This window comes from Rana temporaria, chromosome 3 (assembly GCF_905171775.1).
Source record: "Rana temporaria chromosome 3, aRanTem1.1, whole genome shotgun sequence".
Taxonomy (NCBI): domain Eukaryota; kingdom Metazoa; phylum Chordata; class Amphibia; order Anura; family Ranidae; genus Rana; species Rana temporaria.
The window spans coordinates 478,784,576-478,812,131 of record NC_053491.1 but is presented as its reverse complement, the minus strand read 5'-3'; the positions used below and the strand labels follow the sequence as shown (position 1 = coordinate 478,812,131).

Below are 27,556 nucleotides of genomic sequence, written 5' to 3'. Positions count from 1 at the left end.
ATATGAGAGTCACACAGACATACGAGTCAAATAAAAAGATCCTCGCCGACTAGTTTCGCATGGTTAATGCATAGCTTTGTCTGTTCCTTATCCAATCAAGTTCTTCCATTATATGTATTATCAATATTTAATTAAAACATTTTCTACTTTTGAATAATTATTTAGTCAGTTGATTTTCCTTATAGTCCTTCTTTTTCGGTTTGATCTCTTTGTTCAAACAATTTTTTCGTTATAGATGCAGTTGCCTGCTTTATATTTATTTAGCACTGCCCCCTGCAGGAGCTGCTGGATTTTGTGTCCAAATATTCCTGCACAGCCAGGCAACAATAATTTTCAACTCTCATTAAGAGACAATGAATCAGTCCATGGGCTTGTTTTTGTTGTTTTAGTTGGGAAAACAACTTACAGTAGATAGGGTATAGGCTTTATGGGATGCCCAACTTGACTTGAAGAACAACAGATGAGAACAAACTTCCTTCTCTTGTACACAAAAATTAAGATCCTAAATGGTTCTCCCTCCGGAATAATCGCAGTCTCTATGGATCAGTGTCAAAGTAATTTACGAACCAGGAGCTCTCATTTCCCTTTAGTTAAAGCGGATGTCCGCTGAAAAAAAATATATTAAAAGCCAGCAGCTACAAATACTACAGCTGCTGACTTTTAATATTAGGACACTTGCCTATCCTGGAGTCCTGCGCCTTCCGCAGCAGAGGACAAGCGATCGCTCGTCACTCTGCTGCCCCCCTGCCATCCTTGGTGAGGGAACCAGGAAGTGAAGCGCTCTGGATTCACTGCCCGGTTCCCTACGGCGCATACGCGAGTTGCGCTACGCCTGCCGATTGGCTCCCGCTGTGTTCTGGGAGCCGAGTGTTCCCGCAGTTTACCCAAGACTGTGTGGCCGGAAATGGGTGCAAATACCTGTCAAATGTAACACCGAGGGGGGGAGGGTTTCGATCAGTGGGAGTTCCACTTTAGGGTGGAGCTCCACTTAAAATAGCACAAAGTTTGAAACTGTATGCAGGAGTATCGTGTCTCCTCAGTAGAACCTCACACAGTTCTAACACTTGCAGAGACTACCAGCCCACCTGGCTGCCTTGACTACCAGCCCACCTGGCTGCTTTGAAGAATGCCCCAGGATAAGGGATTGGGATTTAGATGAACACTATCCCTGTGAAAGCATGCTATGTCTGGTAGACTTTACCCTTATATTCCCTTGGGTGGGTTGAGGTACTCACACTGTCCCTTTATTCATGCTGCACTGGACAAGCCTGTCTTCGGGCCTCAGGATGTCTTTTGCACAAGACCCAAAGATAACGGAGATCCATCTCTTAGGCTTCCTCTCTTCCCTTTTCCTCAGATTGAGCCTGGAGACAGAGCCCCCCAGCCCCAGGGTCCCCTCCTAGGCCTCACAACACCAACCTCAGCGCTCCATCTTCCACCTGACTCCCCCGCTGGCCAGGCTCTATGATACCTAAGGGCTGATCCTGCCACCCTGCCAACTACCACGAGTCACAAAATACATTTACCAACACTAGTTGCACACTAGAGGGCGCTATGTTTATTTTAGCAGTTTTATATGTTCTAATAAATGTGTGTAGTTTAAAGAAAGTGTACCAGGCACTTTACAGATGAGCTGCATTAAATCTATATCAAAAATGTTTTTGCAGTGCTTGAGCAAGAACCCGCTTCACCTCTTGGTTCCTCAGGCTGTAGATAAGAGGATTCAACATTGGGGACACCGCTGTATAGAAGACAGAGGCCACCTTGTCTTGTTTGTCAAATCCCCCAGAATGAGGACGAAGATACACAAAGAAAATAGCTGTAACAAAGACCGAGACACAAATAATATGTGAGGAACATGTACTGAAGGCCTTCTGCCTGCTCTTAGTTGAAGTCATCCTAAAAATGGAACGAAATATTAAAGCATATGAAATAAAGATGGTTGTCAATGTATATATTCCAAAAGCCGCTACAAGTCCGCCAGTTACCATATCACAATGGAGATTATCGGAACAGGATAACCTGATCAGTGGTGGGATGTCACAGTAGAAATGGTCAATAAGGTTCGATCCACAGAATGGAAGACTGAACACACAACTGGTCTGCACAATCGACTGCAAGAAACTAATGGAGGAGGAATAAAGGACCAAGCCAAAACATTTCTTCTTGGTCATTATCAAGGTGTAGTGGAGAGGGTGGCAGATAGCCACATAGCGGTCATAGGACATGGAGGAGAGAAGAATTACTTCTGTGCACCCTAATGCACAAAAGAAGTAACATTGGGCAGCACAACCAAGAAATGAAATGGACTTTTTAAGGGAAGGGATTTGAGACAACATATTTGGAGTGATGACCGAGGAGTAGAAGATATCCACCAAAGAGAGACTACTCAGGAAGTAATACATTGGAGTGTGAAGACTGGAGAAGACAAACACAATAGCTATTATCCCCATGTTTCCTACCAGGGTCACCAGATAAACTAAAAATACGAACATGAATAGGAATGGGACAAGTTCTTTATCATTAGTTAGTCCAGAAAACTCAAACATGGTCACTTTAGTCTCATTTTTTATGTCCATTACCATATCTTTTTGTAGTGATGAAACTGAATGTACAATGGATTAAAAAATCAAATGGTTTCCAATACCCTGGTGAGACATAGAAAAATAACCATGTGAACTAAAATTTACATTAAGCACAGTGGGTAGTAGATCCCTTACATTGATAGTCAGTGGGAAGAATGTTCCTTACATTGGTGATCAGTGGGAAGAATGTCCCTTACATTGGTGATCAGTGGGGGAAGGATGCTCCTTACATTGGTGATCAGTGAGAAGAATGTCCCTTACATTGGTGGTCAGTGGGAAGAATGTTCCTTACATTGGTGATCAGTGGGAAGAATGTCCCTTACATTGGTGATCAGTGGGGGAAGGATGCTCCTTACATTGGTGATCAGTGAGAAGAATGTCCCTTACATTGGTGGTCAGTGGGAAGAATGTTCCTTACATTGGTGATCAGTGGAAAGATTGCCCCTTACATTGGTGGTCAGTGGGAAGAATGTCCCTTACATTGGTGATCAGTGGGAAGAATACTCCTTACATTGGTGATCAGTGGAAAGATTGCCCCTTACATTGGTGGTCAGTGGGAAAAATGTCCCTTACATTGGTGATCAGTGGGAAGAATACTCCTTACATTGTGATCAGTGGAAAGATTGCCCCTTACATTGGTGATCAGTGGGAAGAATGTTCCTTACATTGGTGGTCAGTGGGAAGAATGTCCCTTACATTGGTCATCAGTGGGAAGGATTTCCCTTACATTGATGATCATTGTGGAAAATTCTCCTTACTTTGGTGATCAGTGGGAAGAATACTCCTTACATTGTGATCAGTGGAAAGATTGCCCCTTACATTGGTGATCAGTGGGAAGAATGTTCCTTACATTGGTGGCCCATGGGAATAATGCCCCTTACATTGGTGGTCAAAGTATAGAATTAACCCTACATTGGTGGGCCTTGGGAGCAATGCATCTTACATTGGTGGTTAGTGTGTAGAATGCTCCCTATATTAGTGGACATTGAGAAGAATGCTCTTTACATTGCTGGTAAGTGGGAAGAATGTCCCTTTCATTGGTGGTCAGTGGGAAGAAAGCCCCTTACATTGGTGATCGGTGGGAGGAATGTTTCTTACATTGGTGATCAATCAGTAGAATTCTCTTTACATTGGTGGTCAGTGGAAATAAAGCTTTTTATATTGGTGGCCAGTTTGAAGAAAGCCCCTTAGGCCCCATACACACGAGAGGATTTATCCGCAGATACGGTCCAGCGGACCGTATCCGCGGATAAATCCTCTCGAGGATTTCAGAAGATTTCTATGCGATGGCGTGTACACACCATCGCATTGAAATCCGCGCTGAAATCCTCTGCCGATGACGTGTCGCACCGTCGCCGCTATTATGACGCGGCGACGGGCGCGACGCTGTCATATAAGGAATTCCACGCATGCGTCAAATCATTACGACGCGTGCGGGGAATCCCTTTGGACGGATGGATCCGGTAAGTCTGTACAGACGAGCGGATCCATCCGTTGGAATGGATTCCAGCAGATGGATTTGTTGAGCATGTCAGCAAATATCCATCTGCTGGAAATCCATCCCAGGGGAGATTTATCCGCGGATAAATATCCGACGGAGTGTACACACCATAGAATCTATCCGCAGAAACCCATTTGATGGGATTTATCTGCGGATAGATTCTATGGTGTGTATGGGGCCTTACATTGGTGATGAATATGTAGAATTGGTGCTCAGTGGGATGAATGTCCCTCCTAAACCTACCTAAAAAAATCAATGTGACCAGTGGTAGCACATCCTAAAGACCAAAATTGCTCATCAACCTCTGGAGCCCTGGTTGAGAGACTGCTCTAGAAAGAGTTTTCATATCTCAGGTATACAGAGATATCTTTCATATCTCCGGTACTAAAATATATGATGATATATCTGTAGATATGCCTAATAAAAACCTAAAAGAACGTGGTTTAAATAGCATCTTTGATCCCCAGGACATATAATTTTTTCACACCCATATGCTGTTTATGATTATAAGATCCATGAAAACTCATGAAAAGAAACATATAATGATGACCTAAAATAAAGCACAGACTAAAAAAGTGAGTTTACCTGTGCATTGGTGGTCAGTGGGAGAGATGACCTCTGAAGCCTCGTATACACGATCAGTTCCTCTGCTAACCGATGGAGCTGACTTATGGTCCGTCGCGCCTACACACCATCGGTTAAAAAAACGATCGCGTCAGAACGCGGTGACGTAAAACATAACGACGTGCTGAAAAAAACTAAGTTCAATGCTTCCAAGCATGCGTCGACTTGATTCTGAGCATGCGTGAATTTTTAACCGATGGTTGTGCCTACTAACGATCGGTTTTGACCTATCGGTTAGGAATCCATCGGTTAAATTTAAAGCAAGTTGGCTTTTTTTTAACCGATGGTTAAATAACCTATGGGGCCCACACACGATCGGTTTTGACCGTTAAAAACGGTCCACCAGACCGTTGTCCTCTGGTTAACCTTTCGTGTGTACGAGGCCTTAGACTTGGGGTCCGTGGAAAAGAAGTCCTCTAAAAATATGCCTTTAATAATGTTTTTGAAAATGGCACTGCAGATAAAACTCTGGTGTGTTGTAATGGCCACTGTCCTCATGTATTGTCCGTGTTTCCATATCCTCACCTCTTCAGAATTCAGAGCTGTCTGGTGTTAGATATCTATTCCTGAGAATCCGGAGCCTTTTTAAAATATATGGTTTTGGCTTGGGAGCAATTCTTATCCATCCCACGGCAATATCTTAATTATTTTAACTGTTAAACAAAGCCGTTTGGCAATTGGCCTCTGGTGGATTTATTTAATGTAAGCAAAAGGAATACACAAAAACATATTATAGTTTGTGATTCCTGTGTTAACCCTATTGCCGCGTACACACGATCGGAAAATCCGACAAGAAAACCGTGGATTTTTTTACCGAGGGAATGTTGGCTCAAACTTTGTTGCATACACACGGTCGCATCAAATTCCGACCATCAAGAATGCGGTGACGTATAACACTACAACAAGCCGAGAAAAATTAGGTTCAATGATTCCGAGCATGCGTGTTTTTTTATTTACGCGTCGGAATTGCATACAGGTGATCGTAAATTTTGGATAGGAACTTTTTCTGTCGGAAAAATAGAGAACCTGCTCTCAATCTTTTGTTGGCGGAATTTCCGACAGACAAGTCCGATGGAGCCTACACACGCTCTGATTTTCCAACCAAAAGCTCACATTTGACTTTTCTTGTCGGAATTTTCGATCGTGTGTACGCGGCATATGAGCTGTGCAAGAAATTATGGTTCAATGCATTCTTATTGAGTTTACAAAATCATACTACAGATTGCAGCCAATTCCTGGTACAAGAAAGATTAACAACAGTGAGGACCCGTACACACGACCGAACATGTCCGCTGAAACTGGTCCGCGGACCAGTTTCCGCGGACATGTCCGACCGTGTGTATGGCCTAGCGAACAGGTTTCCTGGCCTAGCGGACAGGTTTCCAGCGGACAAAAGTTTCTTAGCATGGTTAGTACGACTCATCGGACATGTCCGCTGGTTATGACGTATAACCAGCGGCCCGAAATCCCGCGCATTCGTCGAATTAATTCGACGCATGCGTGGAAGCATTGAACTTCCGTGTTAGAGAATGTTGGTGTCTTTTCTACGTCACCGCATTCTCTGTCTGCTGGGATTTTGGTACACACATCAGACCAAAATCTCCCAGCAGACATGTCCGATGAAAACGGTCCGCGGACCATTTTCATCGGACATGTCTCCTCGTGTGTACAATGCCTAATGGTATCGTTGTGCAGTATTTTGTAGCACTGCATATATGTGGTGGCCGATTAAACAAAACATATCGAACATCTGGACTGGAGAGAGTCCAGAGAAGGGCAACAAAGCTAATAAAGGGTCTGGGGGATATTAGTTATGAGGAAAGGTTGCGAGCACTGAACTTATTGTCTCTGGAGAAGAGACGCTTGAGAGGGGATATGATTTCAATTTACAAATACCGTACTGGTGACCCCACAATACGGATAAAACTTTTCAGCATAAGGGAATTTAATAAGACACGTGGCCATTCACTAAAATTTGAAAATCAGTTTAACCTTGAACTATGTAGAGGGATCTTTATTGTAAGAGCGGTTAGGATGTGGAATTCCCTTCCACAGGCGGTGGTCTCAGCAGGGGGCATCAACAGTTTCAAAAAACTATTAGATAAGCACCTCAACGACCACAACATACAGGGATATACAATGTAATACTGACATATAATCAAACACAGAGGTTGGACTTGATGACTATGTAACTATTTGGGGATATGGGGTAAGAAGGAGGGAGGAGGGAGGAGAACGAGGGTAGGTCTAAGGGGAAAAGAGGGGGAAGAATAGAAAGAATAGAAAGGAGTGTAGTAGAGCGGAGGTCCAATCTGACCTACAAATCAACCAGGCCACTATCCATTCCAGTTGGAATGAAATGGGTAGAGATTGGAGTAGTTTTGCACTGTATCCTGACCTCGACCTTCTCACGTAGCATAGTTTGTGTGATCCAAGATTTAGGTTTGACTGTAATACAATTCTGGGAGAATTGGTGCCAGAAAACTACCGTATTATAACTGAAAACAGAATAGGGCAAAGAGGAGGAGGCCTAGCGGTGATCCACAAGACTCACCTTGCAATCACCAAACCAGCCCTTCAAAATCCTCTTCCATTCATGGAAACCCTTACCCTGCAACTGCAAACAAATCCCCAGCAGACCGTTCGCATTCTCCTCTGCTATAGACCACCCGGGCCAAAATCACAGCTTCTACCATCATGGACGGAGTTCATCTCCACTTACACCCTTAACAGCAAACATCTTTTGCTGCTTGGGGATTTCAATCTCTGGGCCAACTCCTCACAGGATCCTGTGGCCGATGCCTGCATTGACCACCTGGAAGGATTAGGGCTACAGCAACTAGTACGCGGGCCCACGCATGCTTCAGGTCACATGCTTGACCTAATTTTCAGACAAGATCTGGAAATAAGTATTTTGGAAAATGAACCATTGCCATGGACAGATCACCATGCAATCAAATTCATCATTTCCAAAACTCCCCCATTTATAAAAACACCTGAGGCCCCGTACACACGACCGAGTTTCTCGGCAGAATTCAGCCAGAAACTCGATCGTAGCCGTATTCTGCCGAGAAACCCGGTGGTGTGTACACTTTTGGCAGAGGAAGCCGACGAGGATCTCGTCGGGCCAAATAGAGGACATGTTCTCTATTTCCTCGTTAGTCAATGGGGAAACTTGGCTCGCCGAGATCCTCAGCGGCTTCACAAGGAACTCGACGAGCAAAACGATGTGTTTTGCCCGTCGAGTTCCTCGGACGTGTGTACGGGGCCTAAGCCGGTGACAACACTCTGGACTAGATCTCAGAAGAAGTTCCACTCGGAACTCTTCAAGTATACCATAGGAAAAAAAATAAAAACAATACAACCACTCCTAACTGCCTCAGAAACACTGGATGCCATAAATACAGCCCTACTACAGTCAGCCGACTTAGTAGCGCCAAAAAATAAAAAAATAAATCCAGCTGGTTCAACAACCAGCTGTCGGTGCTGAAGCAGGAGCGCAGAAGGGCGGAAGCCGCCTGGAAAAGAAGCGCTACAGAGATGAACCTCATCATCTACAAGGAAATAACAAGAAAATACCATAAAGAAATTTTCAAAGCCAAGAAATATTATTTTTCTAAGGCTATCGACAGCGTCCTAAACCGCCCCTGCGAACTCTTCAAGCTGGTCACTCAGACCATGAATCCAGGGTGTCTTGAAGCCCCCAATTCAGACACCCAAGAATTTTGCAATGAATTATCGGATTTCTTCATCAATAAAATTGAGAAAATCCGGGAAAGCATTCAGCAAAACAATACCCCCCTCATTTCCCCCCCCCCCTCGATCTTTCACACAGAACCCAAAGAAATGTTCTACAATCAACAAAGTTCACTCTGAACCCCATCTCCATCGATGCCACAAAAAATATCATCGGTACTTTGCGAAACAGCACAGCGGCTAATGATATCATCCCCACTAAACTGCTGAAGGAATGTGCCGACATCCTGGCACCTTCCATCACGCAGCTTATAAACAAGTCATTTAAAGAAGGCATAGTGCCCTCCCAGCTGAAAGAGGGCACAATCCAGCCCAGCTTGAAGAAACCTACCCTTGACCCCAAGGACCCAACTCATCGCCGTCCCATAACAGCCCTTAACGCTCTCTCCAAGGTAATGGAGAAAGTAGTGGTGCAACAGCTGAAACAGCATCTGGATACCTATAATCTACTTGATCCATTTCAATCAGGTTTCCGTCCCGGACACGGGACAGAGACAGCATTGCTCAAAATATGGGACGACGCCCTTGAGGCCGCAGACGAAGGAGAATCTTGTCTCCTGGTTCTGTTGGACCTTAGCGCAGCCTTCGACACGGAAGACCACAAACTGTTACTGACTCGGTTGGCTGAGGTAGCCAGAGTCGCAGAAGGTGAGTTATCATGGTTCTCCTCCTTTCTAGAAAACCGATCACAAACAGTGAAATTGGGACCTTTCACTTCTGAAAAACGCACGGTATCATGTGGAGTCCCTCAGGGATCCCCCCTGTCACTGGTGCTCTTCAACATCTACCTTCGCCCTCTTTTTGAAATCATTAGCAGCTAAAAACTACTATATCACTCATATGCAGACGACACGCAATTGTATTTTCGCATCTGCAACAAAAATGATCAGCATCCCAGTTTAGAGAAATGTCTCTCTTCGATAGAAAACTGGATGACAAAGAGTTATCTCAAACTCAATAGTTCCAAAACAGAACTTCTTCTGTTTTACGCCAGTCGGAAAAATCAACTAGCAACCTGGATACCGCCGCCCATTCTGGGCAAATTCATCACCCCTAGATCCAAAGTCAAAAGTCTCGGTGTCATTTTCGACAACCTACATGACAATGGACGCACAAATAGGGTCTGTAGTCAGCAGATCTCACCATCTGCTGCGCCTACTACGTAGACTTATTCCATTTATTCCTAAAGAAGACATAGCAGTCGTGGTGGGAACAATTGTGAACCCCAGACTGGACTATGCAAATGCCCTTTACCTCGGACTCCCAAAGTACCAGATCGCACGTCTGCAGGTCGTTCAAAATACGGCCGCCAGACTTGTGACTGGGAAAAAACATGGGAATCAATCTCACCTTCGCTGAGAATCCTTCACTGGTTGCCAGTAAAGAACAGGATTGCTTTTAAAGCACTCTGTCTGACACATAAGTGCATCCATGGAAAGGCTCCGCAATATCTATGCGAAAAGATAAAAGGTCCCAACGCCAATCGCGTCTTGCGATCCACCGACCAAAAATTGGTCCAGATACCTAAAGCCAGATACAAATTCAAGGGAGAAAGAAGGTTTGCGGTACAAGGGCCTAGACTATGGACCAGCATTCGGTTGGAGGAAAACCACCTAGCCTTCAGAAGACAGATCAAAACGCTGCTTTTTTGATGCCCTGGAAAGACAGCAACAACTAGCGCCCAGAGGCGATTCAGTTCGCATGCGCCACGCTATATAAGTTTTTCATTCATTCATGCTTTTATTCTAATATAGGGGAAATGAAGCAAATATATATATATATATTTTCATCTTCTATTTTCTTTAATTGATTAAAAAGAGGCCCTTGATAGTAAACACTACATCATTGTATAGTGGTTTACGTGTGTGTTATACAGTTGTTGAAGAATAAGACTGTAAGTTGTCATTATTCATTTTTTTGGTGATTGTATCTTACCCATATAAATATTACCAAATGTCACTATTACTGTCACAGTGCTACAGTTTTTAATAACATTTTATTATGCAAAAAAAAGTAAAAGAATATTTCATGGCCCAACTCTTTGTCAACCAGCACTGTCTGCAGATACGAATGTCATCAAATTTCCCCTTAAGAATAATCAGCAGAATTTCAAACTGTAAGGACTACTAACTCGACATGTGCACACTGAAATATTTTGTTTCGGAATTTCGGTTTCGTCCGAAAAATAAATGTATTTAGTTACTAGTTTTTATTTATTTTGTTTAGTTAAAAAATGCATTCGTCCGAAAATCCGAAATAAGGTTGAATCTGTCAATTAAAGGCTTATGGTGTCTGTTGAATGTTCTAAGAAGATTCAACGAAGCAGCTAAAAGATTCGATGCCGCAATCGTACAATTCCAGGCGAATGCTCCGCCCATAAGCTATAGTAGAATTCTAATGTTGTATGACACTAGTAATAATTATATTTATAAATTATTATTACTCTTCAACCAACATTAGAATTCTTCTATAGCCTTTGGGTGGAGCATTTGACCAGAAATGTCCGCTCGTGTCGATCTTATGTTTTTAGCTGCTTCGTCGAATCTTCATGTCTCTATAATGTTGAATCTTTTCTCTCTATGTCTAATCTTTTCTCTCTATGTCTAATCTTTTCTCTCTATGTCTAATTTTTTCTCTCTATGTTGAATCTTTTCTCTATGTCGAATAATCTTGGACTAATAGAGGATTGCCTCGTACACACGACCATTTTTCTCGGCAGGAAAAAAAAAGAAGTTTTTCCCAAACTGATTCCTCTCCAGCCTGACCTGCATACACACATTCATGCAAAAAAAGTCTGACCAAAGCGTAGTGACGTGCAACACGTACGACGGGACTATAAAGGGGAAGTTCCTTTCAAATGGCGCCACTCTTTGGGCTGCTTTTGGGCTGTATACTTGATTCTGAGCATGCAAGTTTTTTGTCCCCTCAGAAAAGCATACACACGACTGTTTTTCACGATGAGAAAAGACTGACGGGAAACACGACGAGAAAAAAGAGAGCTGGTTTAAAAAAATGTGCGGGCAGTTTTTTCGTCGAGAAAACTGCTAGGGAGCATACACATGACTGGTTTTCACGACCAATATAAAAATGGCAGTGTTCTCGTCTTGGAAACCGGTCGTGTGTACAAGGCTTTAAGGTTAGGCACATTCAACCGCAGGTTCGATAGACACAGATCTCTATTGTCACCGTCATGTCGCATCTTCTATCTATATCGAACTGTTGTCACAACAAAATGAAAATAAAGCATTTTTTTAATGTCGGATCTTTCGGATTTCGGATTTTGGTTGTTCGTTATCGTTTGTTAAAATGAACGCGGAAATCCCCAAAATTCGGACGAAAACAAATGCACATGTCTACTACTAACCTACAATGGATTCTTTGACTGTTGAGCTGGCACACTCCCAAGACTTACAGTAGAGCTTGGGCTGAACCAGGACATTGCCTTTAATATCATAGTAAAGAGAATTCCAGTTAATGTGATTTCCTTTGACATGCCCAGACATAACTCCCTTTATTTCATCTGGTGTCAAAGTATAATCCCACATATGGACATCACCTATTTCACCAACAAACGACTGACCAGCATCAAAACCTCCCCCAAATGTGTCTTGGTCCTGTCCCAAAATTATACTTGCTTCATCACCAATAATCGACCCTTTCTTTGCAACCTTTCTTGGGTAGAGCTTCCCATTGACCCAGAGTTGCATTACCCCAGTGTTGGAGTCCCAAGTTCCACAGGTGTGCTTCCAGGCCAGGGCCTCTGGGTCTATCCTGAATGTTCTGTCCTCCTGGAGTGCATACATTATGACATTTGGTGATTTGGTTAAAATTAGGAAGGCATTGTCAACACCAGGCGTTGCCATAGAAAAGAGACAGTATTCCCGTGTAAGCTCTGTATAGGATCGAAGACAGATGGTGATGTTTTTTAATGACTTTTTTATCTCAGGCTTTAGTATCACGTGTGCCGTAGCACTTGGCCCTGGGAAGAGGAACACTTTATCACTCATATCTAGAAAAAAAAATAAAAATCATAAGGTAAGCAATAATAAAAAATATATAACGTTTCATGATTTGCTGACTATCACATCTACCTACTGTATATGGCCAAACGTGGTCCTCCTCTGAATGATGGAGTTCAGGTGTTGCAAGTGAAGGGTACCATTAATACTACAGCATAAAAAGTTATATTACACCAGTGGTCTCCAAACTGCAGTCCGGGGGCCAGATTCGGCCCTTTGCTTGCTTTTACCTGGCTCTCGGGGCATTATTCCCCCAACTGTCATCAACCAATGATGGGGAACTATTCCTCCTATTAATACCAATGATGGGGCACTATTCCTCCCACGGACACCAACAATGGGGCACTATTTCTCCCACTGACACAAATGATGGGGCGCTATTTCTCCCATTGATACCAATGATGGGGCACTATTAATCCCATTGATACCAACGACGAGGCACTATTACAAGCACTGACATCAATGATGTTGCACTATTCCTCCCACTGACACCAATAATGGGACACTATTACTCCCATGCATACCACCGATGGGGTACTATTAATCCCTTTGATACCAATGATGGCGCACTATTCCTCCCATTGATTCCAATGATGGGGCACTGTTTCTACCACCGATACCAATGATGGGGCGCTATTCCTCCCGTTGATCCATAGTTATATAGTTATTTAGGTAGAAAAAAGACACAAGTCTATCCAGTTCAACCAATAAAAGAGAAAGTAGAAGCATTGAACCAGGTGAACATAAGGTTGCAGCTGCTAGTACCGCCTGAACCAAAGGTCACCTAGAAGGGGAGGGGAATGTTGATTGGACTTTAACCACTTGACAACTGGGCACTTAAACACCCTTAATAACCAGACCAATTTTCAGCTTTCGGTGCTCTCACATTTTGAATGACAATAACTCAGTCATACAACACTGTAACCAAATGAAATTTTTGTCCTTTTTTTCCCACAAATAGAGCTTTCTTTTGGTGGTATTTGATCACCTCTGCGGTTTTTATTTTTTTCGCTATAAATGAAAAAAGAACGAAAATTTTGTAAAAAAATGAATTTTTCTTCATTTCTATTATAAGATTTTGCAAAAAATGAATTTTTCTTCATAAATTTGGCCTAAAATGTATACTGCTACATATCTTTGGTAAAAAAAAAAAAAAAAAATTTGGATATTATTTAGTCTGGGTGAAAGTTATAGGGTCTACAAGCTATGGTACCAATTACTGAAAATTGATCAATTTGATCACATCTGAAGTACTGACGGCCTATCTCATTTCTTGAGACCCTAACATGCCAGAAAAGTACAAATACCCCCTAAATGACCCCTTTTTGGAAAGAAGACATTCCAAGGTATTTAGAAAGAGGCATGGTGAGTTTTTTGAAGTTGTCATTTTTTCCCACAATTCTTTGCAAAATCAAGGTTTTTTTTTTTTTTGGTTTTTTTCCACAAAAGTTTCATATTAGCAGGTTATTTCTCACACACAGCATATGCATACCACAAATTACACCCCAAAACACATTCTGCTATTCCTCCCGAGTATGGCGATACCACATGTGTGAGACTTTTACACAGCGTGGCCACATACAGAGGCCCGACATGCAGGGAGCACCATCAGGCGTTCTGGAACACCCAGACCAATTCTGACATTCCTCTCCTACATGTAAAAATCATCATTTATTTGCTAGAAAATTACATAGAACCCCAAAACATTATATATGCTTTTTTAGCAAAGACCCTAGAGAATACAATGGCGGTCGTTGCAACTTTTTATCGCGCATGGTATTTGCACAGCAATTTTTCGAACGCATTTTTTTGGGAAATAAAACAGTTTTGTGCTTTTTAAAAAAAAAAAACATTAAAGTTAGCCCAATGTTTTTGCATAATATGAAAGACGAAGTTACGCCGAGTAAATAGATACCCAACATGTCACCCTTCAATATTGCACACGCTTGTGGAATGGCGCCAAACTTCGCTACTTAAAAATCCCCATAGGTGACGTTTTAAATGTTTTTACTGGTTACATGTTTTTAGTTACAGAGGAGGTCTGGGGCCAAAATGATTGCTCTCGCTCTAACGTTCGCAGCGATACCCCACATGTGTGGTTTGAACTCAGTTTTCATATGTGGGCGGGACTTACGTACACATTCGCTTCTGTATACGAGCACGCGGGAACAGGGGCGCTTTAAATATTTATTTTTTATTTTTATTGTTCATTTTACTTAATTTATTTTAGTTTGACACGTTTTTCCCCAAAAATAAATGTTTTGATCACTTTTATTCCAATTACAAGGAATGTAAACATCCCTTGTAATAGGAATATAGCATGACAGGTCCTCTTTACAGTGAGATATGGGGTCAATAAGACCCCACATCTCACCTCTAGGCTGGGAAGCTTGGAAAAAAACAAGAAAAAAAACAAGAAAAAAAACGATCCTGGCTTCGATCGCAGCGGTGAGTCAGAAGAAGCACCGGAGGGCGAAGGGAGTGGGGACGTCCCTTTTTGCCTCCCGTAAGAACGATCAAGAGGCGGAACAGCCGCCATGATCGTTCTTATGGTGTAGAGAATCGCCGGCTGAAAAAAATGATATCTGAATGATGCCTGTAGCTGCAGGCATCATTTAGATATCCCTGCACAAAGTCAAGGACCTCATATGACGTGGGCGGGAAGTGGTTAAAACACATTTTTTTCCCCAGAGTATTTTCTGGGTATTGCAGAGTATTGGCCGGGGTATTGCAAAGTATTGGTGTGGGGGTATTGCAGAGTATGGTGCGGGGGTATTGCAGAGTATGGTGCGGGGGTATTGCAGAGTATGGTGCGGGGGTATTGCAGAGTATGGTGCGGGGGTATTGCAGAGTATGGTGCGGGGGTATTGCAGAGTATGGTGCGGGGGTATTGCAGAGTATTGGTGCGGGGGTATTGCAGAGTATTGGTGCGGGGGTATTGCAGAGTATTGTGTGGGGGGTATTGCAGAGTATGGTGCGGGGGTATTGCAGAGTATGGTGCATGGGGTATTGCAGAGTATTGTGTGGGGGGTATTGCAGAGTATTGTGTGGGGGGTATTGCAGAGTATGGTGCGGGGGTATTGCAGAGTATTGGTGCGGGGGTATTGCAGAGTATTGGTGCGGGGGTATTGCAGAGTATTGGTGCGGGGGTATTGCAGAGTATTGGTGCGGGGGTATTGCAGAGTATTGTGCGTGGGGTATTGCAGAGTATTGTGCGTGGGGTATTGCAGAGTATTGTGCGTGGGGTATTGCAGAGTATTGTGCGTGGGGTATTGCAGAGTATTGTGCGTGGGGTATTGCAGAGTATTGTGCGTGGGGTATTGCAGAGTATTGCGAGTGGGGTATTGCAGAGTATTGCGAGTGGGGTATTGCAGAGTATTGCGCGGGGGGTACTGCAGAGTATTGCGCGGGGGTATTGCAGAGTATTGCGCGGGGGGTATTGCAGAGTATTGCGCAAGGGGTACTGCAGAGTACTGGCAGGGGGTATTGCAGAGTATTGCGCGGGGGTATTGCAGAGTATTGCGCGGGGGTATTGCAGAGTATTGCGCGGAGGTATTGCAGAGTATTGCGCGGGGGTATTGCAGAGTATTGCGCGGGGGTATTGCAGAGTATTGCGCGGGGGTATTGCAGAGTATTGCGCAAGGGGTACTGCAGAGTATTGCGCGGGGGTATTGCAGAGTATTGCGCGGGGGTATTGCAGAGTATTGCGCGGGTGTTTTGCAGAGTATTGCGCGGGTGTTTTGCAGAGTATTGCGCGGGTGTTTTGCAGAGTATTGCGCGGGTGTTTTGCAGAGTATTGCGCGGGTGTTTTGCAGAGTATTGGGCGGGTGTTTTGCAGAGTATTGCGCGGGGGTATTGCAGAGTAATGCGCGGGTGTTTTGCAGAGTATTGCGCGGGTGTTTTGCAGAGTATTGCGCGGGTGTTTTGCAGAGTATTGCGCGGGTGTTTTGCAGAGTATTGCGCGGGTGTTTTGCAGAGTATTGCGCGGGTGTTTTGCAGAGTATTGCGCGGGTGTTTTGCAGAGTATTGCGCGGGTGTTTTGCAGAGTATTGCGCGGGGGTATTGCAGGGAAGGCAGAGCATTGCAGAGTATTGCGCAGGGAAGGCAGAGTATTGCAGGGGTTAATGCAGGGATGGCTGAGCAGGGATGGATGGATCTGTGACTGCAATAGTCACAGATCCATCCCACACTGCTGCTGCCATCCGCGCTCTCCTCTCACACTGTACCGATCGGTACAGCGAGAGGAGGGAGGAACCGGCGTCATCAGATGACGCCGGTTTGTTTACCTGTGGTCGCGCCGTCATTGGACGGCGCGATCACATGGTAAAAGACCGGCGTTGCCGGTCAGTTACCGTGATCTGTGTAGCGCCGGGTCTCATAGACCCGGCGCGCACAGAATTTTCTGTGTGCGCGCCCGAGGCGGCGCGCATTACTGCTTCTGGTGGGCGCCGTTTCAGAACGGCGACCCCCAGTTAAGCAACCACCTTGCCGCCGTTTGTAGACGGCGGCTGGTGGTTAAGTGGTTAAAGGTACTGATAACACAATGCGCAAATTTTTTTATAAAAAATATTTATTATACATAGAACTTATACAAAATTAAAAACATATGAGCCAAACCCCACATACAAACAGCGATAACTATTGGCGGAAAGGACCGTCAGATGTCTGTTGCGGTGGAGTGAGGCCGAAAGCCTCAACCGGTTTCGCGGCTTACATTTTTGTGCATTGTGTTATCAGTACCTTAAAGTCCAATCAACATTCCCCTCCCTTTCTAGGTGATCTTTGGTTCAGGCGGTACTAGCAGCCGCAACCTTATGTTCACCTGGTTCAATGCTTCAGGAGGGTTATCTTTATGACAAATAATGTAATACAATAAACTAGCAAAAACATAAGAAACACAGAAAAAATATATAGAGAATTTTAACTTGTATAGTCATTGGCGGACGTGTGTCCATTCTGGTCGGGACACCTTGGGTTAATCCTGACTTGCGTTAGCAGACCTGGCCTATTGGCCATAGGTCTTACTGACACGCACATGTGTGGTAGCCTTCGGCACCCTGCACTGTGTGCATGGACTGACTCTGTGACGTCACATGCCGCTCTTCAGGCGCCGTGATCTAACGGCGGGGATGGGGAGCTCTTATAATGGTCATTGTTGGTTGTGAACCGTGTGCGACTCTCCCTGAAGCGATTTACCAGACGGGGAATATCAGGTAAGATCGGTCTTTGACCCAGATGTTTCAGATTCTCTCCTTATTAAATCTGGCTCCTTATTAATTACTCGTTCCTCCCATCTTGGTTTTCAGCCCTCCTTTGGCCACCGTGCTACTATAGGTGCTTGCTTTGTGCAATGCATTAACCACCGGTAGCCTGATTATTGCAACCTATTGACTGCTATTATCCTGGAACCTAACTGCCCCAGTATATCCAGCTCTGCTTGGATTTTGGTGAGACACATATTATCTATGTGTTTCTTGGTGGTGGGCCTTTAGTTTTTGTTTCCTGGCATTTTTGGCTTTTTTTTTGCAGCCATTTTATGGTGGTTGGACCTTCCTCCCCCTCTTTCCCCCCCTTCCTTCTCCCCCTCTTCCCCTCCCTTTTCCTTCCCCCTCCTCTTCCCCCCTCTCCCCTTCCCTTATTCCCTCCCCCCTCTCCCCCCTCCCTTCCCTGTTTTCCTTTTTTTTATTTAATTTTTTCTCCCCCCTCCTTCTATATACAGTAGTATGTTTTTTGCTAGTTTATTGTATTACGTTATTTGTCATACAGATAACCCTCCTGAACAAGCGGCTAAGCCACGAAACCGGTTGAGGCTTTCGGCCTCACTCCACTGCAACAGACATCTGACAGTCCTTTCCGCCAATAGTTATCGTTTGTATGTGCGGTTTGACTCATATGTTCTTAATTCTGTATACGTTCTATGTATAATAAATATGTTTTATATACATTTTTGCGCATTGTGTTATCAGTACCTTTAAAGTCCAATCAACATTCCCCTCCCTTTTGGTGATCTTTGGTTCAGGCGGTACTAGCAGCCGCAACCTTATGTTCACCTTGTTCAATGCTTCTACATTCTATTATGGATGATGGTACTTGAGGCCATACTCAACATTTTTGTCAATAAAAGAGAAAAAAATATATACATTCCCATATACACAATTCTATACCCACAGCTGATCCAAAGGAAGGCGAAAAACCACAGCAAAGCATAATCCAATTTCCTCAAGCAAGGGAAAAAATTCCTTCCTGATCCCCCGAGAGGCAATCGGATTTTCCCCGGATCAACTTTACCTATAAATGTCAGTACCCAGTTATATTATGTACATTTAGGAAATAATCCAGGCCTTTTTTAAAGCAATCTACTGGGCTGGCCAGAACCACCCCTGGAGGGAGTCTATTCCACATGTTCACAGCTCTTACTGTGAAGAAACCTTTCCGTATTTTGAGGTGAAATCTCTTTTCCTCTAGACGTAAAGAGTGCCCCCTTGTCCTCAGTGATGACCTTAAAGTGAATAACTCAACACCAAGTTCACAATATGGACCCCTTATATATTTGTACATGTTGGCACGGATTCACAGACAGCTTATGCCAATGTATCTATTGATACGCTGCGTAAGTTCTAGGATGCGCCGTCGTATCTATGAGCCGTATTCAGGAAACCAGATACGCCTGAATTTTGGCTTAATACAACCGACGTAAGTCTCCTACGCCGTCGTATCTTGGGTGCATATTTACGCTGGCCGCTAGGGGCGCTTCCATTGATTTACTCAAAAAATGTAAATGAGCAAGATACGCCGATTCATGTACGTACTTACGCCCGTCGCAGTAATCTACGCCGTTTACGTAAGGCGTACGTCCGGCATAAGTTTACCCCTCATAAAGCAGGGGTAAGTCATGTTAAGGTATGGACGTCGGAACAGCCGTCGTATTTTACGTAAGTCGTACGTGAATGGGGCTGGGCGTAAGTTACGTTCACGTCGTACGCATTGAGCCGGTGTATCTTAGGGAGTATATGCAACGTGATTCTGAGCATGCGCGCATGCGCCGTTCGTACGGCCATGCATTTACACAGGGTCACGATTCATTTTAATACAACACGCCCACTACCTGCCTACTTTGAATTAGGCGGGCTTACGCCGGCCTATTTACGTTACGCTGGCCTAAATATGGGAGCAAGTGCTTTGTGAATACTCAGCTTGCCTCTCAATGTTACATCGGCGTAGCGCATATGAGATGCGCTACGCCGGCACAAAGATACGACAATGTACCTAAATCTAGCCCGTTGTTCATATCCCCCTTAATCTCCTCTTCTCAAGAGTGAATAAATTCAGTTCCTCTAATCTTTCCTCATAGCTGAGCTCCTCCATGCCTCTTATCAGTTTGGTGTCAGGGCTGGGCTCAGCCCTTCCTTCTCTGTGCTGGCAGCTCAGCTGTCAGCTAATTGCCAGTTTCCATCTCTCCACAGTGATCCACCTGTTGATGATCCTGCTCGTCAGCTCTGCCTACTAAGGCTGGGTTCACACTACTACACTACTTTCATCCTACTTTGCTCTGTGTTCAATGTTTCCCTATGAGAGCGTCTTGTAGCGTCCTACACAAGTCGGTCCGACTTTGAAAATGCTCCCTGTACTACTTTTGGTCCTACATTGATCCTACTTCAGGCCCATTGAATATCATTGAAGTCGGACCAAAGTAGTATCCTGTTCATGAAAGTAGGATGGATGTAGGACCAATGTAGGATAAATGTAGGACCAATGTAGCAGAGCAAAGTAGGATGAAAGTAGTGTAGTAGTGTGAACCCAGCCTGAGGCTGGGTTCACACTACTACACTACTTTCATCCTACTTTGCTCTGCTACATTGGTCCTACATTTATCCTACATTGGTCCTACATCCATCCTACATTCATGAACAGGATACTACTTTGGTCCGACTTCAATGATATTCAATGGGCCTGAAGTAGGATCAATGTAGGACCAAAAGTAGTACAGGGAGCATTTTCAAAGTCGGACCGACTTGTGTAGGACGCTACAAGACGCTCTCATAGGGAAACATTGAACACAGAGCAAAGTAGGATGAAAGTAGTGTAGTAGTGTGAACCCAGCCTTAGGCTGGGTTCACACTACTACACTACTTTCATCCTACTTTGCTCTGCTACATTGGTCCTACATTTATCCTACATTGGTCCTACATCCATCCTACTTTCATGAACAGGATACTACTTTGGTCCGACTTCAATGATATTCAATGGGCCTGAAGTAGGATCAATGTAGGACCAAAAGTAGTACAGGGAGCATTTTCAAAGTCGGACCGACTTGTGTAGGACGCTACAAGACGCTCTCATAGGGAAACATTGAACACAGAGCAAAGTAGGATGAAAGTAGTGTAGTAGTGTGAACCCAGCCTGAGGCTGGGTTCACACTTGTCCGACAACGGTCCTACATTGGGAGCTCATGTAGCATGACGTGTGAAAATCAATGTTTCCCTATGAGAGCTGTCTTAACTGGTCCTACACAAGTCGGTCCGACTTTGAAAATGCTCCCTGTACTACTTTGGTCCTACATTGATCCTACTTCAGCCCATTGAATATCATTGAAGTCGGACCAAAGTAAGAGCCTTGTCCTAACCATCCGACTTTTGACATCCGACTTGTGATAACAGCAGCAGGAAAAGGAATTTATCTCACTCTGGGATTGTTTTGATTGGTCAAAGAACAAGTCAGACTATCACAAAGTCGGATCAAAGTAGTATCCTGTTCATGAAAGTAGGATGGATGTAGGACCAATTTAGGATCAATGTAGGACCGATGTAGGACCAATGTAGGATCAGTGTAGGACCAATGTAGCAGAGCAAAGTAGGATGAAAGTAGTGTAGTAGTGTGAACCCAGCCTGAGGGCCCTTTCACACGGGGCAGATCAGTAATGATCCGCCTCCGTGTGTCCGTCAAGCTCAGTGGGGATCCTCCGTAAAATCCCCGCTGAGCCGTCGGCGGATGGTCATCCGCTGACACCCGCAATCACATTGGGGCCAATGTATGTCCCGTTTTCATCCGCAACGGATGGATGAAAATGCGGACATACGGTCCGCACGTCTGAAAGGGGCCTTAAAGCCTTCCAGTTCACTTGCTCTTTGCCTTCGCCTGTGTTAACATCAGAGACTTAGGCCCAGATTCACAAAGCACTTACGCCGATGTATAACACGTTACGCTGACGTAAGTGCAAATGTGCACCGGTGTATGTGTGCGCCAGACCCACAAACCAACATGCGCCAAAAAACAGGCTACACCCCGCCGACGTAGCTTGCACACGCCGGCGTAGGGCGGGCGCACATATGGGCTGGGCGCATGGTGCTTCTCCCATTAATTAGCCATTCAAACATGCAAATGAGGCAAATACGGTGATTCTCGAACGTGCGTGTCCCCGGCGCATGCTACGCGCGAAGCACGTAAGTTGTACGTCCGGCGTAAAGTTATTCCCCATAAATGAGGTGCAGCCCGGCAACAGACATGCAAAGGTCTGCACCAGGGAACACAAGCCGGCATATTGTGCGTTTGACATGTGTCTGGCTGGGCGTACGTTATGTTCACACAGTGATCCGGCGTAGCTTAGGCAGTTATGCCGGCGTGGTTGTGAGCAGGCGCAGGGGGGTGCTGTGCATGCGTCCACGTCACGGCGCATGTGCAGTTTGTGATACGTACCTGTCTGGCGCTCGGCCCATCATTTGCATGGGGTCACGTCTCATTTGCATGGGTTTATGCCCACTTCCGCCTACGCCGGCGTGTGCCTTCGAAACCCACGCCACGCTGGCGCAGCATGGGGAGCACTGGCTTGCTAAATGCAATGCTTGCCTCTCCGCGCTGCGTTGGCGTAGCGTACAGTGTTTGCTCTACGGCGGCGTAATGTGCGCCTTGCTCTCTGTGAATCTGGGCCTTACTCCTAAGTTCCTGTTGAAGACCTGCCGAGGGGTGTGGCCCATGGAAGGCAAAGTGGAAGCCCAGTACTGGAGCGTGGCTGTGGGGCCCTTGGGCAGATCTGAGCTGGACTTTTTGTAGAGGATATGATAATATGACAGGTAGGCTGCAGGGGCCCCCTGGAGCTAGGGGTGGGGTTTGCGATTGAGACACTTGCAACCCCCTTATGCTACGCCCATGAGTAATGTTATGTGTTGGTTAGTGTCTGCTTGCATTATTTTTGCACATTTGGGAAAAAGGTGACCTACTGATTGCTATCCCTGCTATAGTTTTTTTTCTCCGTTTTGTTTTGTGTGGTTAATATCCTTATCTTTATCCATGCTTCCAATAGGTCACATTGACCCACCATGTTGTGGATGCAGACAGTGGCAAACACAGAGTGCAAAACTTACCACTTTGATATTAATATTATATTCTTGATATGTTTTTTTTTGGTTTATACTTCTGCAACATTGTGTTTTCTCATGGTGATTACCACCTGACTTTCGCCCATTAACCGACAAACTTTGACTGCCATAAGCTATTGCATACATTTTTGGCTTCTTTATCATGTTTGTATGATTTGTACAGTGATAAAACCTTCAATAAACATTATTAAAAAAAGAAAACCTTTGGGATGAATTAGAACTCTGATGGCAAACCAGGTCTTCTCCAAAAAATGCATTTAATGAACTTTCTGTAAAGAGGGCAATCGAATGTGCATCAGGCTACTTTTATATATAACTCAGAAGTTGAAAGACCTATGCATTTGTAAAAAGTCGATTCAGTTAGTCATGTTGGACACCATGTTAGGTTCCCCTGTCTTCCATCTTATGACACATAATAACAAGCTGTAGAGCCTACCTTCACAGGAAAGTGTCCCCATGATGAATAGCAACAGCAAGATACATAACTTCATCCTTCTGAAATAAATACACATATTACAGACAGTTTATTAAATGTTACAGCTAACCTGTGCTCCCCTGTACAGGTCAAAGTAATACAAGGGCTTCTTCTTCTGTCTTCTTCATAGGAGCGCATACTTATTAATGATGAGCTGACCTGCCCTGGGTTCAGTTTGAGCAGGGTTGGGTGAACTTCAACGAAGATCGGATCCTGAACTCGAACCCCATTGAAATCAATGGGAGCCGAATCTGTCAAATGAAAAATGCCCATTTTCTGGTCCAATAGGCAAGGAGGTGTCAAAAATTAGCAGGTGGGGGATGTGTTTTGGAGTAGGCACTGCCCCATGGAACATGTACCAACGCTTTTCCTAACATTCCATGTGGCCAAGAACAGTGATTTTTTTTAAAACATCGACATTCACATTGTACAAAGGAAAAAGAGTCCTAAATTGCCAGGCAAATGACCTCCTGGCTTCTTTATAAATGTCACTTTTGTTGTAGTAGATTTTACAAAACGACTAAAAACAATATTGTACGGAGTCCACCCTAAAATGCATACCAGATCCTGTGAATCTGGTATAGATTTTAAGGGGGAACCTCACACACACACATAAGAAATCAGCAACCAGACATGAAGAGTTTAGCATTGATTTTCTGAGGGACCTCAGGCATTTATTTTTTCCTTTTTCTGCCCAGTCTCTGGTACTCCTCGCCCACAAAAACTGCCCACTGTCATCCCCTCCACACTCCTCTCCTGTACATACTGCCCACTGTCATCCCCTCCACACTCCTTTCCTGTACATACTGCCCGCTGTCATCCCCTCCACACACCTCTCCTGTACATACTGCCCACTGTCATCCCCTCCAGACTCCTCTCCTGTACATACTACCCACTGTCATCCCCTCCACACTCCTCTCCTGTACATATTGTCCACTGTCATCCCCTCCACACTCCTCTCCTGTACAATACTGCCCACTGTCATCCCCTCCACACTCCTTTCCTGTACATACTGCCCACTGTCATCCCCTCCACACTCCTCTCCTGTACATACTACCCACTGTCATCCCCTCCACACTCCTCTCCTGTACATATTGCCCACTGTCACCCCTCCACACTCCTCTCCTGTACATACTGCCCACTGTCATCCCCTCCACACTCCTCTCCTGTACATACTGCCCACTGTCATCCCCTCCACACTCCTCTCCTGTACATACTGCCCACCGTCATCCCTTCCACACTCCACTTCTGTACATACTGCCCACCATCATCCCCTCCACACTCCTCTCCTCTACATACTGCCCACTGTCATCCCCTCCACACTCCTCTTCTGTACATACTGCCCACTGTCATCCCCTCCACACCCCTTTCCTGTACATACTGTCCACGGTCATCCCCTCCACACCCCTCTCCTGTACATATTGCCCACCGTCATCCCCTCCACACTCCTCTCCTGTACATACTGCCCACTGTCATACCCTCCACACTCTTCTCCTGTACATACTGACCACTGTCATTCCCTCCACACTCCTCTCCTGTACATACTGCCCACTGTCATCCCCTCCACACTCCTCTCCTGTACATACTGCCCACCGCCATCCCCTCCACACTCCTCTCCTGTACATACTGCCCACTGTCATCCCCTCCACACTCCTCTCCTGTACATACTGCCCACTGTCATCCCCTCCACACTCCTCTCCTGTACATACTGCCCACTGTCATCCCCTCCACACTCCTCTCCTGTACATACTGCCCACTGTCATCCCCTCCACACTCCTCTAATGTACATAGTGCCCACCGTCATCCCCTCCACACTCCTCTCCTGTACATACTGCCCACTGTCCCCCCCCCCACACTCCTCTCCTGTACATACTGCCCACTATCATACCCTCCACTGTACATACTGCCCACTGTCATCACCTCCACACTCCTCTCCTGTACATACTGCCCACTGTCATCCCCTCCACACTCCTCTCCTGTACATACTGCCCACTGTCATCCCCTCCACACTCCTCTCCTGTACATAATGCCCACCATCATCCCCCTCCACACTCCTCTCCTGTACATAATGACCACTGACATTCTCTCCACACTCCTCTCCTGTACATACTGCCCACTGTCATCCCCTCCACACTCCTCTACTGTACATACTGCCCACCGTCATCCCCTCCACACTCCTCTCTTGTACATACTGCCCACTGCCCCCCCCCACACTCCTCTCCTGTACATACTGCCCACTATCATACCCTCCACTGTACATACTGCCCACTGTCATCACCTCCACACTCCTCTCCTGTACATACTGCCCACCGTCATCCCCTCCACACTCCTCTTCTGTACATACTGCCCACCATCATCCCCTCCACACTCCTCTCCTCTACATACTGCCCACTGTCATCCCCTCCACACTCCTCTTCTGTACATACTGCCTGTACATACTGCCCACTGTCATCCCCTCCACACTCCTCTCCTGTACACACTGCCCACTGTCATCCCCTCCACACTCCTCTCCTGTACATACTGCCCACTGTCATCCCCTCCACACTCCTCTAATGTACATAGTGCCCACCGTCATCCCCTCCACACTCCTCTCCTGTACATACTGCCCACTGTCCCCCCCCCCCACACTCCTCTCCTGTACATACTGTCCACTATCATACCCTCCACTGTACATACTGCCCACTGTCATCACCTCCACACTCCTCTCCTGTACATACTGCCCACTGTCATCCCCTCCACACTCCTCTCCTGTACATACTGCCCACTGTCATCCCCTCCACACTCCTCTCCTGTACATAATGCCCACCATCATCCCCCTCCACACTCCTCTCCTGTACATAATGACCACTGACATCCTCTCCACACTCCTCTCCTGTACATACTGCCCACTGTCATCCCCTCCACACTCCTCTACTGTACATACTGCCCACCGTCATCCCCTCCACACTCCTCTCTTGTACATACTGCCCACTGTCCCCCCCCACACTCCTCTCCTGTACATACTGCCCACTATCATACCCTCCACTGTACATACTGCCCACTGTCATCACCTCCACACTCCTCTCCTGTACATACTGCCCACTGTCTTCCCCTCCACACTCCTCTGCTGTACATACTACCTACTGTCATCCTCTCCACACTCCTCTCCTGTACATACTGCCCACTGTCATACCCTCCACACTCTTCTCCTGTACATACTGACCACTGTCATCCCCTCCACACTCTTCTCCTGTACATACTGCCCACTGTCATCCCCTCCACACTCCTCTCCTGTACATACTGCCCACTGACATCCCCTCCACACTCCTCTCCTGTACATACTGCCTACTGTCATCCTCTCCACACTCCTCTCCTGTACATACTGCCCACTGTCATACCCTCCACACTCTTCTCCTGTACATACTGCCCACTGTCTTCCCCTCCACACTCCTCTGCTGTACATACTGCCTACTGTCATCCTCTCCACACTCCTCTCCTGTACATACTGCCCACTGTCATACCCTCCACACTCTTCTCCTGTACATACTGCCCACTGTCATCCCCTCCACACTCCTCTCCTGTACATACTGCCCACTGACATCCCCTCCACACTCCTCTCCTGTACATACTGCCCACCGTCATCCCCTTCACACTCCTCTCCTGTACATACTGCCCACTGTCATCCCCTCCACACTCCTCTCTTGTATATACTGCCCACTGCCATCCTCTCCACACTCCTCTCCTGTACATACTGCCCACTGTCATCCCCTCCACACTCTTCTCCTGTACATACTGCCCACTGTCATCCCCTCCACACTCCTCTCCTGTACATACTGCCCACTGTCATCCCCTCCACACTCCTCTTCTGTACATACTGCCCACTGTCATCCCCTCCACACTCATCTCCTGCATATACATCAAATCTTTGTTATATACCTCCTCTTCCTTATGTGTCAGTCCTCCAATCTGTTCTTTCTCTCCCGACCTTTTCAGAATTCTGCATGTCCTCAGAGCACGTTATCTGTTTTTATAAGGTAGGTTTAGATAGAAACATCGCTCATAAACAGAGAAGTTATCATCTGGTTAATCAAATACAATAAACTTTTACTGTGCCATTTATGTCTACTACCAATATTTTTTTATTACAGTTCTCTATTTTTATATGTAAGCAGAATATTGAAGCCTAAAGTAAATGTTTGCATTTTCCTTTAGCAAAGTTTTGTTCCTTTTTTGATGCAATGTGA

General features: G+C 45.4%; 2 protein-coding genes across 2 annotated transcripts; both read right to left on the bottom strand.

Moving 5' to 3' along the window:
* Positions 1 to 1,264: 1,264 nt before the first annotated feature.
* LOC120933648 (olfactory receptor 1444-like) lies at positions 1,265 to 2,772 on the bottom strand. Its single transcript, XM_040346962.1, has one exon. It carries the CDS (start codon positions 2,583 to 2,585, stop codon positions 1,650 to 1,652), a length of 936 nt encoding a protein of 311 aa, XP_040202896.1. The 5' UTR covers positions 2,586 to 2,772; the 3' UTR covers positions 1,265 to 1,649.
* Positions 2,773 to 11,758: 8,986 nt separating this feature from the next.
* LOC120933649 (C-reactive protein-like) lies at positions 11,759 to 27,335 on the bottom strand. The gene is made up of 3 exons (XM_040346963.1): positions 27,249 to 27,335; positions 23,295 to 23,353; positions 11,759 to 12,475 (listed from the first exon to the last, which is right to left on the bottom strand). The coding sequence occupies exons 2-3, from the start codon at positions 23,347 to 23,349 to the stop codon at positions 11,826 to 11,828; spliced, it is 705 nt and encodes a 234-aa protein (XP_040202897.1). The 5' UTR covers positions 23,350 to 23,353; positions 27,249 to 27,335; the 3' UTR covers positions 11,759 to 11,825.
* Positions 27,336 to 27,556: the final 221 nt, after the last annotated feature.